The following is a 17,174-nucleotide window of genomic DNA, read 5'->3' on the forward strand; positions in this document are numbered from 1 at the left end:
AAATTCCTACATAAAAACAGTAAGCTTACTGTAAAATTATCTTGTTTGTCTTTTACTATATAATGTGTTTAAAAGTTACGCTCGTATCCTGTTTCTGATACAGATTTTTATGGGGATTTTTCTTTTGTTTAAACGAAACTGGCTGGTGAGATAATATTACTCAAATTATAAAGGGAAGATTTTAACATTCCTAATGATAGATTAGGTCACCTTTCAAAAGCTTTAGGCACAAGAAATTTGATTAAGAATTTGCAGCATAATTGTGGAGACAGAAAAAGTGATTTGGAGAGTTGTCAGTCATGGACTTTTCAAATTGGCAACATTTTACCTAAAATAAATGGAAAACAGCGCTCTGCCAGACAGGAAAAAGCAAGCCTTTTGAAAGACCCTATACTCTTCTTTGTGGCATATACTCATGCAGAGCAGAACACTTGGGCTGCAAATTGCTTGATCTTTGGTCATGCATTTTTATTTATATACATATGCATGTATAATACAAATATTATTTTTTTCCCCTCAAGTATATCAGCAAGGTTTCTGCAGGCTATAACGTTTACAAAAGGTTCAATAGAAAAGGCAACAAAGAAATGGTGGTTCACTCTCTCTTCCAATGCAAGAGCTAAGGGACATTAAATTACCAAATGCCAGATTCAAATGTGGCATTCAAAAGAAATGCTTCACACAATGTCTATTTAAGCCGTAGAGCTTCTTCTTACTAGACCTTGTGGGTGCTAAATCTTTATTGTAGTTAAAAAATCAGTTGAAAAATTCAATGGGATTGTGTGAAATCCATCCGTGGCTCTATATACAAACATACCATCAGGAAGCAGCTAAACCAATGGTTGTGCTAGATGGAGTATATGGGGGACATTATCACTGTATGGATATCCTCTTCCCTGGCCGTCCTTCATGAAACTGAAAATACTTGGTCTGATTCCAGCTTTTCTGTCTTATTCCTTTTGAAACCTTCTAGCCTTTCACTGCTCTTCCTCTAATGTCCCATTATTTAAGGACATTAGAGGTCTATATTTGCTGTACGTACTGTAAAAATCTAAGCTCAGGCTATGTTTCTCTGTGCCCACATGTTTAAGCATAAAACTTTGCAAAGTCTCTGTCTAAAAGTCACTAACAGACAAATCCGTATTAGCCTTGTGATTAAGAGTACTGAGTCAGAAGAAGTTATGAAATAGAAAGCTATGAAATATTGGACTAAAAACAAAGGCGGGGGAAATGTTGTGGAGAAAGACATTAGTAGAGAAAGCAGTCATTCACCTCCTTGCCTTTCAAAAGAAGATCTCAAGTGAAACAACAGGAAGAAAGCTACTTCTGCTGCACTAAAAATGCAGATTAACGGAAAGAGGCAATATAAAGGGAAATTCTGTAACTTAGCTGTCTAAATAGGGATAAGAATTAAGCAACTTTATTCTAAACTCCAGAGAAGTCAAGTAATCAGATTTACAACTGTAATAAAGTTTCTACAGTACTATAGGATGTAAGCAAGTATGCTCTTCTCAAGTAAATGGCTGCTTTAATCTGTTCTGTTGTAATGTTGGGTAGTTGTCGTCTTCCATGACTCAGAGCTGTTGTCAGAGCTGTTGCTAACTGATGGCAGTTAGCATCAACTAAATTAGTGGAAGTGTACAGGAAAATTAAGATCTCAGAATTCCGCAACTGGAATAATCCTATGTTTAAAATGATATTTTCTGAATATTATAACACTTTATTTGTATTTTTCTGTCTCATTTGTATTTCTAGGCAGTAGGAGAGTGACAATGGAAGTTCTTGAATTGCTAGTTGAAGACATGTATCTTATTGGTGATGCTATTTCTGAAGATGTTTGGGAAGATGGTAGCCTTTTTGGATTGGAATTGGTAAGATTTCTTTAGGCTTTGATCAGCTGTTTAACAGTCTGCTTCTGTAGACCTCTGACATTTTCTGCAGTAGTTCACATACATATTTTATCTTCTGCTGAGCTACTCCTTTCAAAATCTTATATAGTTTAGTTTTGATTTTATTACTGCCACCGTCTATCTATTTTAAATATTAAATCTTGTATTAGAGGACACTGAAATTTCATCTCAGCAAAATAAGTCATTGTGGTTTTTGCCATATAGTAAAAGGCCATTATGTTGAGAGAAGAAAATGTAGGGAAAAGCACTTGGAGAAGTGCCTTGGAGAAAAGCACTGACTACAAGTATTAGATGAGCAGTTTGTTTTAAATGGCAACTTTCACTTTATTTACTCCTTGTAAACTATCTATTTAAAGTTAGAGAGAGAACTGTTTAAATCTAAGATTGCAATAGTCAGGCATTTTGGTATCCATTTCATGTGCACAGCCTGTAGATCCCTGCATGGATTTTAACCATACCTAGCTCTGCTACTTAGCTGGGGAAAAAAAGGAAGGTTATCTGTTTGACTCAGGAGAGATTCAAAGCATTAAAGTGCTATTGACTGAACAGTTGAAATTGCTGAAATACATACCTGAACACGGTTGAAAGTTGTTACGTACATTTCCAGAAGCTCAGGAAGAATTTCAGGCTTTAAATGAACTGTATGCTTTAGTTATTTGTCTTAGAATGTTTTAAAGAAGTTGCTTGGTGATCCTGGGGAAAATAAACAAAGGGTTTTTTAGAGTGAGAGCTTCAGATAAATGAGGTGGTTGTGTGACTGAAGATGACTGAAACATTAGCCAGCATGATGTATGCATGTAGCAAACATATCAGAGTTGCAGAGACTGAAATTGTCTAAAAATCTGAGTTAAGCTTAATCTTAAGTGTACATAACTTAAGTTTGATTATATAAAAATACCGCTGAGTAGGAATCAGTTACTACAATCATTGGTATTAATAAATAAATATTTTATGTGGACTTCTCTACCTCTCTGCTGTCTACTGCAGACATGATAATATATGTATCTTATTAATAGGACCTAGCAGTGAATGTGGACTTTTTCTTCGCTGACTTTTGCGTTGTACTGATGCTCATTTGTCAAAATCTGTTGTCATTGATCAGCATCAGTCTATACTGAAGTTGCCTTGCTGAACATTTGATCTAAAAAATTAATATTAAAATCTTTTGTCTGGTTGTTGTATGACCTGAACAAATATATTCATTGGATGGAATGTTGTCATGCAGGAAAATAACTCATGCATACAAATGGAAACTATGAGCGGCGTCGCTCACACGTTATTTGTGATGGCTCTTAGTAGTCTCGAAAAATTGTCCTACTAGCAAACATAACTCTGCCATCAAGTTAGTAATTACATACAATTTTTATATATGTACATGTATGTGTGTATGTGTATGCACACACACGTGTGTGTGTATGTGTGTGTGTGTATATGTGTGTGTGTATGTGTATATATATATATATATATATGTATGTATGTATGTACATATAAAATAAATAAAACTCTGGTGGTCTGACTCTATTCCACTAGCAGAACTATGAGCTATAGTAGTACAATGATTATTTTTCAGATATAAACTTCAGCTCCCATTGAGGAGATTTTCTGCATCTATTTCTCACACATCTGGACTGTCCAGAGCCAATAAATAAAGCTAAATTTGATAAAGCAGTTGGCAGTACAGGAGGCTAAAAACAGCTCTTTATCTTTTCTGGTTTTTGACTAGGTAGAAGATAGTGTAACGTAATGGACAGTTCTAGGAAATGACTGTTAAGCTTACTTACATAGTATTTAGTAGTACATCAAATAAAATGTCTTTTATCAAAAATAGAATGTTTATAGAGTTGTTAGTCCTCAGTGCTTAAAAAACATGCTTTCTCTTTATGTTCTATATTAGTTCCGAAGGGAAAGAGGTAGTGTCTCTCTCGTCTAGGAAGCTTCAAAGGATTTCTTGCATAGCGTGATTCTTTGACAGTATTTGTTTAAAATCCAGTTAAAAACTCTGTAAACAAGAATATCTTAGTGAAAGGTGTACATTTTGGAAATTCTATTCCAAAATACTTCTGATTGTAAATGTATTTTGCCTATATTTTTACTCCCCAAGTAAAGTTATTATTGCTTTCTGATTTTGTAAAGTGTATTAAGTATGGTGTGTGTTTTTTTGTTTTTTTTTGTTTTTTCCCCTATCAAAAAAGTTTGATTCTGTAGAGCCATAGCCTCTCAACTTTTTGGATCACTTGCTTTGAAACAGTCATCCTTTAGGGAAGAATCATCTATTTGATTCAACTACTGATTTGAGATTCCTGTAGTCTTGAAGCTGAGGGCTCCAGCTGTCTCTGCCAACTGTATTAGTGGGGCAGGAAGAAACTTATTTTGCGAACTCTTAAGATGAGCATGAATCATTTTCATCTTGCTGTGTAATAACTTTTGATGGTAATTACTTTAAAAGTCTTATTTAATTTAGTCAGTTGCTTCTTGTCATTTTCTTCAACTTTGGCCATGTTGAGACAGATGTATAGAGCTTATTGCATTTGTAGAATTAATAAACTAAATCTCTCATGTACCTTCTCAGTCAGTCAGAGCTAAGGCAGATTTAAGTGTCCTTAAATACAGACGTGGCTTTTTCAGGTGACCAAAATCTGGAAAAGCACTTTGTTATCTCCAATGTCAGATGATCTTTTTTTCTGGATCTCTCCAAATGCTACAGTTTCTATTGTAGGTTTTTATATAATCTGATAAATATGTTGCGTTTTTCTTTGAGAATGAATAGGTGTAAAAAGCATTTAATGTTTTCAAAGCTTTATATGCATGTATGTGTAAATTTTTTTTTTTTTAAGAATAAATTTCATTAGCAGGTTGAAATTAGATCCTAAGATTTTTGTATTAAAAATGAACTTCAAAATGCTTTTTTATATATTACATCAAATGTCATAAATTTGAAACAGAATGGAGGGAAATTAAAAAAGGAGAGAGGGAAGAGCAACCAGTTATGGAGTAATTACAGAATAAAGTATGCAGGAATACAAGTGAAAATAGAGTCAGATCTACAACTGTAATGCACACTTCTGTTTAGATAACAAACAAAAATCCATGTATTATGTATTATTTCTTCATTTTTAAAGTAGTTTGTATAATTGTGGTAAAGATGGTACAGATACTGCATAAGCATTTTCACGATACTGTAATAATATTGTGGCAATTATTTCTAATGATTGTATCTTTGATTTCATTTTCAGAAAGACAAGTTGCTTACGCTCTTTGGTTTGCTTGGAGAAACTATATGCTATCACAAAACCAACATTAGTGCAGAGCAGCCTGAGGTGATGTTGGTGCATCACAGAATGGCATTTATTAGCATTTCACTTTTCACCGTTAGACTGCTGCAAACGCTTCTCCCTGTAGAGAAGGTGAGGTCATCGCTAATTTTAGAAGTGATTGTGTTTGGATTTTTGTATTTTAAGAGAGTATAAAGAGGTACGTTTTGCAATGATTAGTGCTGGGACTCACTGAACAGGGAAGTTCACCTGAGTTACGTTAGCTGTGGTGTGATCAGAGAAGACAGCTTTGTGCTATCTTCAGTTATCAGTGCTTTCTGCAATGTCTGCTGCAGATTTCAGGTATTGTTTAATGTACTTCTTTTTTAATGAGCTTTTCAGAATTCAATATTCTTTTTCGTCCTATAATACCATTTTTTATCAGGTATGATGTGCGGTTTGCAAAGCTATGCTGCCCCCTGCTTGTTGATAGTAAACACTGTGTGTCTAGGACTACTTATTGTTTAAACTCATCACTGCCTTTTAATGTGTTTGATGGAACATCGAGAGCAGTTGTAGCATTTTATATTTTATAGTGACTTAAATTATTCTTTGCCTCTAATATTCTTTAAAATTTCTGTGTTGTACCTTGTGCGTTGTTTTTTCTATTCATTTTAGACAGGGATCTGGTGCTTGGAAATTTTTGTGGGATGGAAGATGTTAGAAGACCTTTAAAGCATTTAAAGTCTTGAAAAACTGTATGTCTTTAAGTTTTCATCAGTTTGTATTGCAGTGTAGCTCTCTTAAGAAATTCTTCAATCTGCTACTCAGATTCACGTAGTTACTGTTTTTTATGAACATTAAATATTTAATTATTAACGTAAGTAGTCTCTTGTCCCTGAAAATAAAGACAGAGATACTAATCCACTAAGTTTTTATATTTTTTGATTACTATGCTCTTATATACCTAATGTGGAATTTTTAATTCTGTGCATGATAGGAATTGAAAAAAAAATCCCTGTATTTGAGGTCACAATTTTTAGTTGAATCAACACTTGTAGTAAAAAACAACAACAAACACAACAAGAAGACCCCCTTGTTAGTATGTGATATTACCGTGTGGAATTTTGGACAGCTTTTTAGTGATCAAAATATAGAAATAACTGTGATCTGTGTGTCCTCTGACATCTAGTGGTTTGATAGTAATTTGACCTAGCCAGTCTGTTTAGTTCATGTTGGTGGCTGGATCATATGCGTCTTCAGTGACTGTCTTCAGGTCTAATGCAAAACTGATATTTACTGGTCTCTCACTTTTTAATAATAATAAAAAAAAAAAGAATCTTCTTCCGATAGAAATTATTTGATATATGCCTCTACCTCTAAATTATAAATAGCAGCATTGGTGATTGTACTTGTTGAATGACTGCAAATACTGTTGTTTTTACTGTATTTGAAAGTTTTTCTTTCAGTTTTATTCTGACAGTCCTTTTCTTTTTTGAAGGCAAGAGAAGTTTTACCAAAGAGTTTGCTGAATGCTTTATTTCTTCTGTCTCTGGACATGCCCTTCTCTTTGGAATATCCAAACATTCATGAATCCACTGCAGCCTATTTGGAGCAGATGAGTTCAGAGAACTACAGTATTTATAAACAAGCTTCGGAAGCTGCTTATTCGATTGAATGCACTTGTAGTTTTATGATGGAAGTTCATAAGGAGGTGTGGAATTTTATTATACAACATATATTTCCTCTAGGCAAATTTGTTTCCTCCACATCCCTCTCTCCCTGATGAAAACCCTAGTCTAGCAAAACAGAGGAAAATCCGTAGGTATAAGTATTCTGTGCTAAGCAGATGCAGTTAATCTGTATTGGTTTTCTCTTAATTCAGTTCATGTCATTTGAAAAAATATTATGCAAAGTAGAAATACATGGAGATTGGAAATGAGCATATGACCTTTTACAGACAAAGAGATGGGAAAGAAATGAATAGTATATTTATTCTTTTTGAAAAAGTATGCTATTTAAATGCTTTAGAATACTTTACTTCCATACTACCTGGCAATTGTAGCTCTAGATACAATTTATTCTAGAATGCGTGAGATTATCTGTGCGTTTCTCCATTATGGAGACAACTAATATACTATATATACTAATATATATTAGTAAAGAGATTCCAGCATGGTATAAAATATTCTTCTTTATTATCTACATAAGCCATATGTAATTCCTGCTTGTGCAAAATGCTTCTTCCATTGTTACTGCTTGGAGGAAAAAATAATAAATGAATAAAATACAGCAATATAAACTATTAAAAAAGATGAATGGAGCTAGTTTTTTTTTTATATATATTGGCAAGTTCTGAATTTAATGCAAGTAATAGTTTGTCATAAAGTATACTTTACAGTGAAGTTAACGCCTTCAAATTTAAATAACTTGTCCTTAATGTATTGGTTAACCAAAAGTATGAAGACATCTTTACTTAAATCTCAAAATCTCATTCTTTAGTGTTAACAGTGATTTATATAAGTTTTTAGTAGCTAAATCCTTCATTATACTCTTCTCATGCAAAATGAATATTCATTTTTTCATTATGAAGTATTTTGATTTGAAGTATAGACTGTTCAGGAAGAAGCTATACTTGAGCATTTTAAAAAGTGTTTTGACTAATGTTACAGTATTTGTGCTTTGAAATATCAGCCATTCTTTATTCCCATTAAGTTTAATAAAAGTTCTTTGGGATTCAGCAACTGAAAGTTTTTCAGTAAGCTCAACAAGAGCAGTTACTAAAACGTATTTGTTTGTAATCTCTTAGTGATTTTTAAAATCAGATTAACAATATAACTTTTCTGAGAAAGGCTGAACCAAACCATAGTTAGATAAATTACATGATAAAGTCTAAAAGAAAGATTGTGCAGGAACTTTTTATAGTATTATTATTACTAGTACTGACAGTTCTTTCCCTTTATTTTACTTTTCAGGGGGAAAAGAATCTTTTTGAATTAATGGAATTGGCAGATCAGGCCTTAAGCAGTCTTGCTTACCATCAGCACTTTCCCTTGCTTCAGGAATGCATCCACATATGCTCAAATATGTAAGTAAATTCTTTTTTTTTGAAAAAAATACTATATTTTTTATGGAAAAACTTTCTCAAGTTGTAGAATCTCAAGACTTTTTTAATGCTTTATATTTGAGCAATTGTATTATTTTAGCTGTTGAAAAGTCTCTTAAAATTCTTTATACCATCCTATTGGAGATTTCTTTTTAAATTGAATCTCAGGTGCTTAAAAACCTAATCCACTGTTCTTTTCCAAGTACTTACACTGTATGATTGTGCATATAAAGTTACAATATGGTTTGTAAAGAAACAATCTTAAAACTTTTACTTGTCTTTCTGTTCAGTCTTTTATGAATTCCTCTGTTTCAGGTATATTTATGTAACTTCATTTAGCTTACCTTCAGAAGTCCTAAAGGACTTTTTTCATTCAGATTGATTTATTAAGCAACATGATTTATTTACTTTTTGAATTTTCTATATCTCTATAGAGAGAGAATTCAAGCTACTCTGTAATGCCTGGAAAAATTCTATACTGAGCGTTTGGTTAGAAATACAAAGTCTTAATACTACACTGATTCATAATTTCAGTTTAAGGATTTTTCAAAAGAAACTGCATTTAACAGATCTCTAACAATTGCTTTAAAGTTAAGAAATGTTGAAACACTTTTCAGTGTTTATCTAATGCTTTAGAATTATTGTGTGATTACTATTTCAAAAAAAACAGGAAATTCATTTGCATTGATTTTTGTATTGTAAGTGTTACCTCTACAAGGAAAATATTTTGAAAGCATAGAATTTTTTTATAATCATGTACATGATCTATAGAGCCCACTGAAGCTCTATAGAATGTGATATTCAGATAAACATGCATATTTATTAGGTTCCTAATTTCTACCAGAGAGTTTGAAAAGCTATAGTCTTTGTTAGATCCTTGTAAAACAAGTGCAATTTGTATAAATAAAATGATTGATAATTACAATTTTGATGAATATATGGTGATCTCTGAACTGCTGTCTGGTAAGCCTCGTTCCTTTCAGTACAACTTAAGTATTTTTAAAAGATTATCATGAAATTTAACATGAAAATTTTATGTAGATATCTTTGAATACTTTCAGAAAATTACATTCCTTATGTACAACAAACCTAACTTAATCTTTTTGTGTGAATTTAACTATATTTCCTTTTCAGTTGGAAGTCTGCCCAGGCTAACCCATTGCTCCAGGCTAAGAGTCAGAAGGTGCTTCTCCGTCTATTGTCTCATCCTTTGCTGAACATAAAAACTGAAGCCTATCGCTGCTGTTTGGAAGTAGTTAAGGTTAGAACTAACACTTTTGGTGTTATGCTAAATATTAAAGCATATATATTCTAGTGTCGTTAGTTAAGAGCATTTTTACAGAAAAATCTATTTACCACGCTATAAACTGAGATCCACACAGGGCTGGGCTTTGCTTGCATTTTTATTTATTTTTATTTGTAATCCAAGCATTCAGTTTTGCTTTTCTGCTGAAATGAGATTGCCCTAATTCTATTCTCTTCTTAGCAGCTTTTCACTTTCCTTGTTTTTTTTTCTTTTTTTTTTTTTTTAATACCTGAGCATGCAATCATTTTGATTTGACTGCTTTCTGCAAGGATGTTTACTGAAGGAAAGCAAAAAGACACAACAAAATACCAATAAAATACAGACACTTTGAGAATATATGCTTTTATCTAAACTCTATTTCAATTGTTTAAACTTTATAAAAAATCTGAAATAAAAATGGCTCTTTTTCCTGTTTATGTATGTTTACAGAGTATTTGAGAGCAAGTCAGTCCTTTTATATTCCTATTCTGAAAGTTTTAAAACCTTGAAGTCTTTTTTTAGTTTTGTATGTATATTTTTTCGATCCATGTTCATAAGTTATTTATAAAGATAGCCCAAGAGATAAAGAAGGTGAGCTTCCTGAAAATACGACTATGCTCTATAATAATGAATAGGACACTGTCGTTCCTGGCTGTTAGACTGACTACCCAGTAATATTTGCTCGGAATAATTACCACCTCTACCATTCTGCAAAAGTTAGCTCTTCAAAACCAAGTGATGTAAGATAGCAGATTCCTTTTTTATCAGCTGAGTTGTGTACTGCCTTGCAATCATTTTCATTTATGGAATTCCATCAGAAGAACTCATTGTATGTATGTCACTGAGATTTAATTTAGCCTGTGGAATCATTGCTGCGTGTGGTATAGCATGAAATAGAAAGTTTACAGGGCATGTTTCAAGGCCAGCAGTTAAACAGGCATTAGTTTTCTTGAAAACTCATTGGAAATCACTTAAATACGCCTCGGACTTTAATTTTGTTGCAATAAGGCTCTCATGTTTGTTCTCTGTACAAATAGCATTTAGTATAATGAAGTTCTGGTGTGTGATTAAGCCTCCTAAAAGTTACCAAAGTTGCCATTGAAATACAGACTTCTAATCCGGCAGAATAAAGATGCTCCTTGAGGCCTATCTACAATGTTCTGCTTAAATTAAATATCATCACTCTTCCTTCTGTCCGTTCTTGAGCCCAACATGTACTTTCCAGAATAGGCCTAACAAAGCTTTTCTGAATAGCTACAGACCTAGCTAAACTTAACTTCTAGTTTTTCGATATCATAATGGCTTGTCATTCTTATTTTGTGTCATGGGTATCAGTTAAACTTCATTTTTACTTATGGTGCAGTTCACTAATATGAAAAGATATCTGAACTAGTCTTTCACAAAAAAGCAACTACCTCTACCAACTGACACCTGTATGTTTTTGTAAGATTATACCTGCCTGTTTTCAGTTTTGCTTATTTTAATGTAATACTGAACGGTATATAAAGTTTGTCTGATTTATTCTTACTATTTTTCAAAATTAAAACAAATGATTTTCCCTTTCTTAGTCTGTGTAGCAACTGGAATTTTTAGTAAGTGATGTACAAAGAAAAAAAAAAAAGTGGTGTTCGTTTAAGTACCAAAATGTTTAGCTTTCAGAATTGTAGTCTTCCTAGCTGCTTTTCACTGGGTGACGACTTCTGGCAATCTATAAAACCAAATGTAGTAGAGGAGACTGTCTTGAATTTTAAAATTAACCATCTTTCCTTTTCACTGAAGGACTGTTTAGGTGTTCATAATGTTGCTAAACCTGTTTCTTCAATCTGCCATGGAGTACATTTTCTTCTTCATCCAAAAGTTTTATATGAAATCTCTACATTTGGCCTTCAGGAAAATAGAAATGAGGTACTGTGTTTAAGCTATATTTATAAGTTGATTTGCATGCACCAAAATAGGTCTTAATATTTTCCGTGATGGTTTGAGGCTTACCTGAAGTTTAGATTACATGCAGTTTCCTATATATAGAAAAGCTATGCAAACAGTGAAGTTCTAGTAAATTGAAGGATTTACTTATGATGTATTCAGTGTCCTGTGAGTCCTATATGATATGTACAGTGTCCTATAAGTAGGATGCTATTCAGTGAAGTAAAGACAAAAGGAAAACAAAATAAGCTGTGAATTTTTTTAAACCTTTTCCTGTGATATATTCAGCCCTACTAACGTACATATGACAAAATAGTATGCATGATGCTTTACATTTATGACAAACATGAAGTCTCATTCGTTGCAAAGTTGGGATGACCCCTGAAATGTGTGCAGTAGCTAAGGATCAAAGAGACGTTTTAAATCTGCAACGTTTTTGCTATAAAAATGTTTTTTTCATGACTACAAACACATCTATGTTTTTATTTATGTATTATAAAAACATAGTATAGTATTACAGAAGTAAGTAGGATATGTTTGCAGTTATTGAGTTCATTTATATGTACGAATGCTTAATGTATATCCACTCATTTCTTAGGTTACATTTAAAGCTACGTGAGGACTTCTGAGGGGAAAAAAAATGATTCAGGTTATTTGTAACTACTTTATAGCTGATCTACAAGGTCCCTAGAGTCAGAGGTGAAAGAAGAGTGATTGACAGATTTGGGGTGGGAGTTATTTTTTATTTATTTTTTGTTTTTTAAAGGGTTATATAGCTGTTGTTGTACAGATATGTTGCAATTTAATTTTGTTTCTGAAAAATATCCAAGTGTTCAGTTTTACTTGTTTGATGAAGTGAGTTTGGGACTTTTAACATAACATTGTGTTCAATTCCATTTGGAAGAATTTTTCAGAGATTAACATTTTCAAAGGAGAAATAAAGTGTTTGATATGTGTGTGTATGTTAGTAGTTTGTATATAATTTATCTTTACTAAGGAAAGTGTTAATTTTGATTGACTGCTTACTTGGATGCCTTACTGAAAAGGCTGCCAGTTTTCTCTTTCGGTTATTGGTCAAGCATATCAAATGATATTTAATTAAAAAAAATATTGTCATGGAGAATGCTCGTTTATAGGAACGATTTCATGTTGCCCTCTTTACCTTATATGGCATGGTTGTCCTTCTCCTAACCATGTATATAATTCAGGGCATGGCTAGGCTTACTCTTTCTACTGTTTGGAAGTATATCTGCTATTTAAGTAATCATTAAACATCAGTTTAGTCTTTCAGGTCTGTGACATTGAGAAGAAACTGAGAAGAATCTTGTGTCCCAGTGTTGGGTTTAAGATTTACCATATGTTTTTAAAAATCCCAACTCTTAGAGTTAAGCTAGAATGAGACTCTGAAAGGCTGTTCTTGTTGCTTGGAGTGAGAGAATGTTTAGTTCTGGTATAAAATGCAATTTTTTAGCAGCTAAGGATAGATTTTGTTTTGTTTTGTACAACACAAGGAAAAATAATTCTTGGAAGCTTTTTTTTCTCTGTTACCTTTATAGCAATGATTATTTGTAGCTTGAAAACACTTTCAACATACATTGGTGACTGTAGGGAATACTATATCACATACTTTTTTGTCTTTTTGATGCAGAACTGCAAAGGAATTTATGTACAATTTGAAATTTTTGATAACCTTCTTAATTTGACTGTTTGCCTCAGGAAAGTAAAATGGCCGTGTAGCAGGTTTTGAGTCTTTTATCTTTCTGTACCTCCAGAAATACATCATAAAGATTGAGACTTAAATGTCCCAGAAATGTATAGTCAGGAAAAAAAAAGAAACAGAATTTGTTTTACCTGGAGGACAGAGAGGCCAACTGATAATAATTTTTTGTTTCAGAAAAATTCATTGTTATTTGTAAAATAAATAAATAAAAACTAGAGTTCTGAGATGAAAATGTTTGGGTAAAAAGGCACTGAGACCTGTCCTTAAGTGTTTGTTTGCTTATTTGTTTGTTTTAAAGCTAAACAAAGTTCAGACACATTCTCCCATTGAAAAAAAACACACACAAAAAACTCCAGTACTCATGGTATATTACAATTCCAACTTGAAAGGTAACGTTTCACCACTGTCACATCATATGCTTAGACTCATTACTGCCTTGGTAATCTGGAGAGGATTTACACTCTCCAAAGTCATCTACGTAAGGCTGTGAAGATAAATTAATGATATATTTTATAGATAGGTAACCTTGTGGTGAATCTCTGGTATTTCACTTTTTTATTATTACCCTGAGCTTAGAGGCTTTAAATTCCAGTAATCTGTGCTGCTAAAAGAACTGTTTTTGTGTTTTCTCTGACAAGCCTTTCTGCAACTTAATATTTAGTGTGACAATTTAAAAGTAATGTTCTTGGAACTATATTCTGTTCATGGAACCTTTCCCTTTGAGCCATGTTTGTTTAAAATTCAAGGATAGAGTTTTATATTACAATATTGACAAACTGACTTAGACACTTAGGCTGTCACATCTTTTTTATTATTTTGTTGTTACTGAGCAGGTGAATTCTGCTGCCAAGTCCATTCTGATGTACCTACTGCAGGGACGATTAGTAATGACGGTATTGACTTGGAACAAGTTTATTGAGGCCCTCTATCCCATCATTCCTGTTTTACAGGTACCTGTGCTGTTATGTATGAGATACGCAATTTAGTGTATGAGATATGCAATTACATGAACAGCAACGCTGGAAAATAGATTAGCAGTTAGTATATCTACAGGCTTACTTTATCAGTTGTCAGGTGGAGAAATGTTTTATATGGGTCCTATTGCCTGTCAAAGTTACTCCTTTTAGTTTTGTAAACAAATTTAGCCCGGTAATATTAGGATCTGAAATTCTGGAGGGTTATAGTGGAAATTACAGTTGTTAACAAAAACTGACCAGCTCTTAAATTGTTTTGGGATATAATTGGAAAAATCCAAGTATAGTTTGAAACATACTGCATGCTGTTTCAAATTGGTGTCTAGTTATTGGACTATTTCTTCTTCTTCCGATTCTTAAATTTGAACATATATAGCTCCTCTGTGATTATGCAGTTTTCAGATCAAGTATGTGTTAGATAACTAGCTAAGCTATATGTACTGCTTATTTTGATGTTCTCAGTTTTCTTCCCATTTATTAGAAGTGTCAATAGTCAATATTATGCGTAGACCTGAGTCTCAGTCTTTTTTTTTTTTTTATAGTAGTTGCTCCATCCAAGTTTTTTAATGCTTTTTCTCTAGTGCTAGAGGTTTCCCATCTGCTGTCTGCCTATGGTCTTCCTGATAGATATCTTGCTGAACTTATCTGGGTCTTCCTGCTTTTTGCCATACAGTTCTCCTTTTTTTTTTTCTTTTTTTTTTCTTTTTTTTTTAATTTGACTGGTATGTCCAGGCATACTTTTTGTCACCTTTTTTCTTCTCTGTCACACTCCTTCTCCAAAAATATCACTTATGCTAATTATTCCTACTTGTTCATGTTGTTAACCGTTTATTCATATAGATTGCCTGTACCTCTGTACTAGCATGACTTGAAAAAAGTGCTTGTAGATTTTAAACCTCAAAGTAAAGTGTGTAAATCAAAGCAAAAATGGGGCAGAATTGCAAACAGGATGGTTCATGAAATAAAAGGATCAGTCAAGAAAACCTTCTATGCCATTGTGGAGGAAATGGACTGTGAGAGCCAAAAGTGGTATGAGAGAGCTTACTGGGAGAGAAAGAGCTCTAAAATAATACTGGCTTTCCTGTGTTACCCACATACGTATCTTATGTTGTATTTCTATTGATACTTAAGATTACGTAGGTAGGTAAGTGGTTGATATAAGCTATAGGTTAAACATGTGAGAGAGAGAACTTTTCCTACTCTCATTTTTCCGAAAAATAGTTTTCTCTCTACGATGGCTTGTAGTGAGCTACATATAGTAGATACTTGAGCAGAGCTTGCTGGAAGCCTATCTTCATGCAGTGCATACCAAATGTGTTTTGTTTTGGTATGTTGTTTAAATGGTTGTGGTATCAATACTTTATATAACTGATTCTGGTTTGTCTTGGTCATAAATGTAAATGCTTTAACTAGATATCTAAAAAGAATAGCCAGGACAATAAAACAAAACAAAAACAAAAGTAGGACTTTTTATTATTATTATTGTTATTTTCATGGAGAAATTTCAATCTGCAGAAACTGAATATCCGGTTTTATACTTACTGCATTTTTGGTGCTACTCCCTTCTCCCCCCCCATTCCTGAAAATGAAAAAATAAAGGGGAATTACATTGTCTAGTTTGCTAATTATTAAGCTATTTGTTTGATTTGGGTTTTTAAAATTTTTTTTAGGGTTATGCTGATACAAAAGATATGTTAGGTAACTGCATCCTCACTTTGAGTGAAACAACCTCTGACAAAGGAGAGGGTATTCTCCCTAAAACGACTAGACTACGGGCAGCTCTGCGTCTTCTTTTCTCAAAAAAGCAGTTGTGAGTAATATCCTGTAGTACAGTGCGTTGACTTAAAAGGCAGATTAATCAATACTGCTTTGAGTACTTTGTTTCTTTTTCCACAATATAAATTGTATGACCTAATTAATGTTTAACTGCAAATCTAAAGTTTTCCAGTATGAGGACTTTGTATATTTATTTTAATCATTTACTCCTTTAGGGTTCGTTCTGTAGCACTTAAACATTTATCATTCCATCTTCTGAATGAAGAAGGGGCCAGCCTGAAACGCCCACATCTGCATGGTAGTGTGTTGTCCAGCGTTTCAAACTTGTTTATTATAGAAAGAACTATTGAGCTGAAATTGGATGATAAAACAGAATCAGTATTTAAGGTGAATAAAATGTGTCTAAATATGCTCTTTCCTCAACTCTTTTCCGCCTGTGCAGGAACCTACCATTTTCTGAAGATTGCAATATTTCATACAAATTGGCTTATATCATAAAAAAATTCCTGTGATATATTTTCTCTATGTGAACTTTTAACAGTAGTTTTCACATTACAAGATGCAACAATGAATAAGAGAAGAATTTATTCTTCTTTTTTTCTCTCTGCAGATAAGGTAACGGTGAGACGTAGGCTTAACTACAGACAATACAGGCCAGCTGTGCTTACAGCAATTTAATTGTGCATGGGTAGAATCTGATTTTTCTCAAACTAAGAATCTTTTTACTCAGAATCCCTTCTTATTGAAACAGCCACAAAGAATTTTTAACGTAAAATATTCCAAGATACATTACAAACTTTTGTCTGTGTTTTGTTAGTATTCTTCAGAATGAAAACAAATCACAAGTGTTTTACCAGTGGGTGAAGTTATCTTTTTATTCAGTCAGCTAGGCTATTTTCTTACCACCTCTGCTCCATTCTCCTTTCTCTATTACACTCAACACTTTCAGGTTAACAATACAGTAAAAAAAAAAAAAAAAAGATGCTTCCCCTCTGACAAAATTCTGACCAGGCATTGTACGCTTGATTTATACCCTTCCCCTACATGCCCCAAGAACTTAGGATCTGAAATCTATATGTGATTTCAGGATTATTTTAATTGTTCTAACCCTGCTGCTGTTAAAATGCACTCCTCTTCACTGAGTTAGAAGCGTATTACAGCATTTCTGTGTAGCTTTGAGCTATCTGTAATCCTGCATAAACTGAGCATTATTGGTTAGAAGTCTGCTT

The 17,174-nt window shown here is 33.0% G+C and overlaps 1 protein-coding gene across 6 annotated transcripts in view; it reads left to right on the forward strand.

Annotated features, from left to right (window-relative positions):
* RTTN (rotatin) overlaps positions 1–17,174 on the forward strand; it is an 87,674-nt gene that overhangs the window by 13,101 nt on the left and 57,399 nt on the right. For all 6 annotated transcript variants that reach the window (XM_068932073.1, XM_068932075.1, XM_068932079.1 and 3 more), the window contains 9 exons: positions 1,756–1,871; positions 5,144–5,314; positions 6,663–6,875; positions 8,137–8,249; positions 9,402–9,528; positions 11,332–11,457; positions 14,029–14,145; positions 15,840–15,979; positions 16,161–16,332. In XM_068932073.1, coding sequence (XP_068788174.1) covers positions 1,756–1,871; positions 5,144–5,314; positions 6,663–6,875; positions 8,137–8,249; positions 9,402–9,528; positions 11,332–11,457; positions 14,029–14,145; positions 15,840–15,979; positions 16,161–16,332 — 1,295 coding nt within the window. The remainder of the gene's footprint in view (positions 1–1,755; positions 1,872–5,143; positions 5,315–6,662; positions 6,876–8,136; positions 8,250–9,401; positions 9,529–11,331; positions 11,458–14,028; positions 14,146–15,839; positions 15,980–16,160; positions 16,333–17,174) is intronic.

The sequence above is a fragment of the Struthio camelus genome, chromosome 2, assembly GCF_040807025.1.
Source record: "Struthio camelus isolate bStrCam1 chromosome 2, bStrCam1.hap1, whole genome shotgun sequence".
Lineage (NCBI taxonomy): Eukaryota > Metazoa > Chordata > Aves > Struthioniformes > Struthionidae > Struthio > Struthio camelus.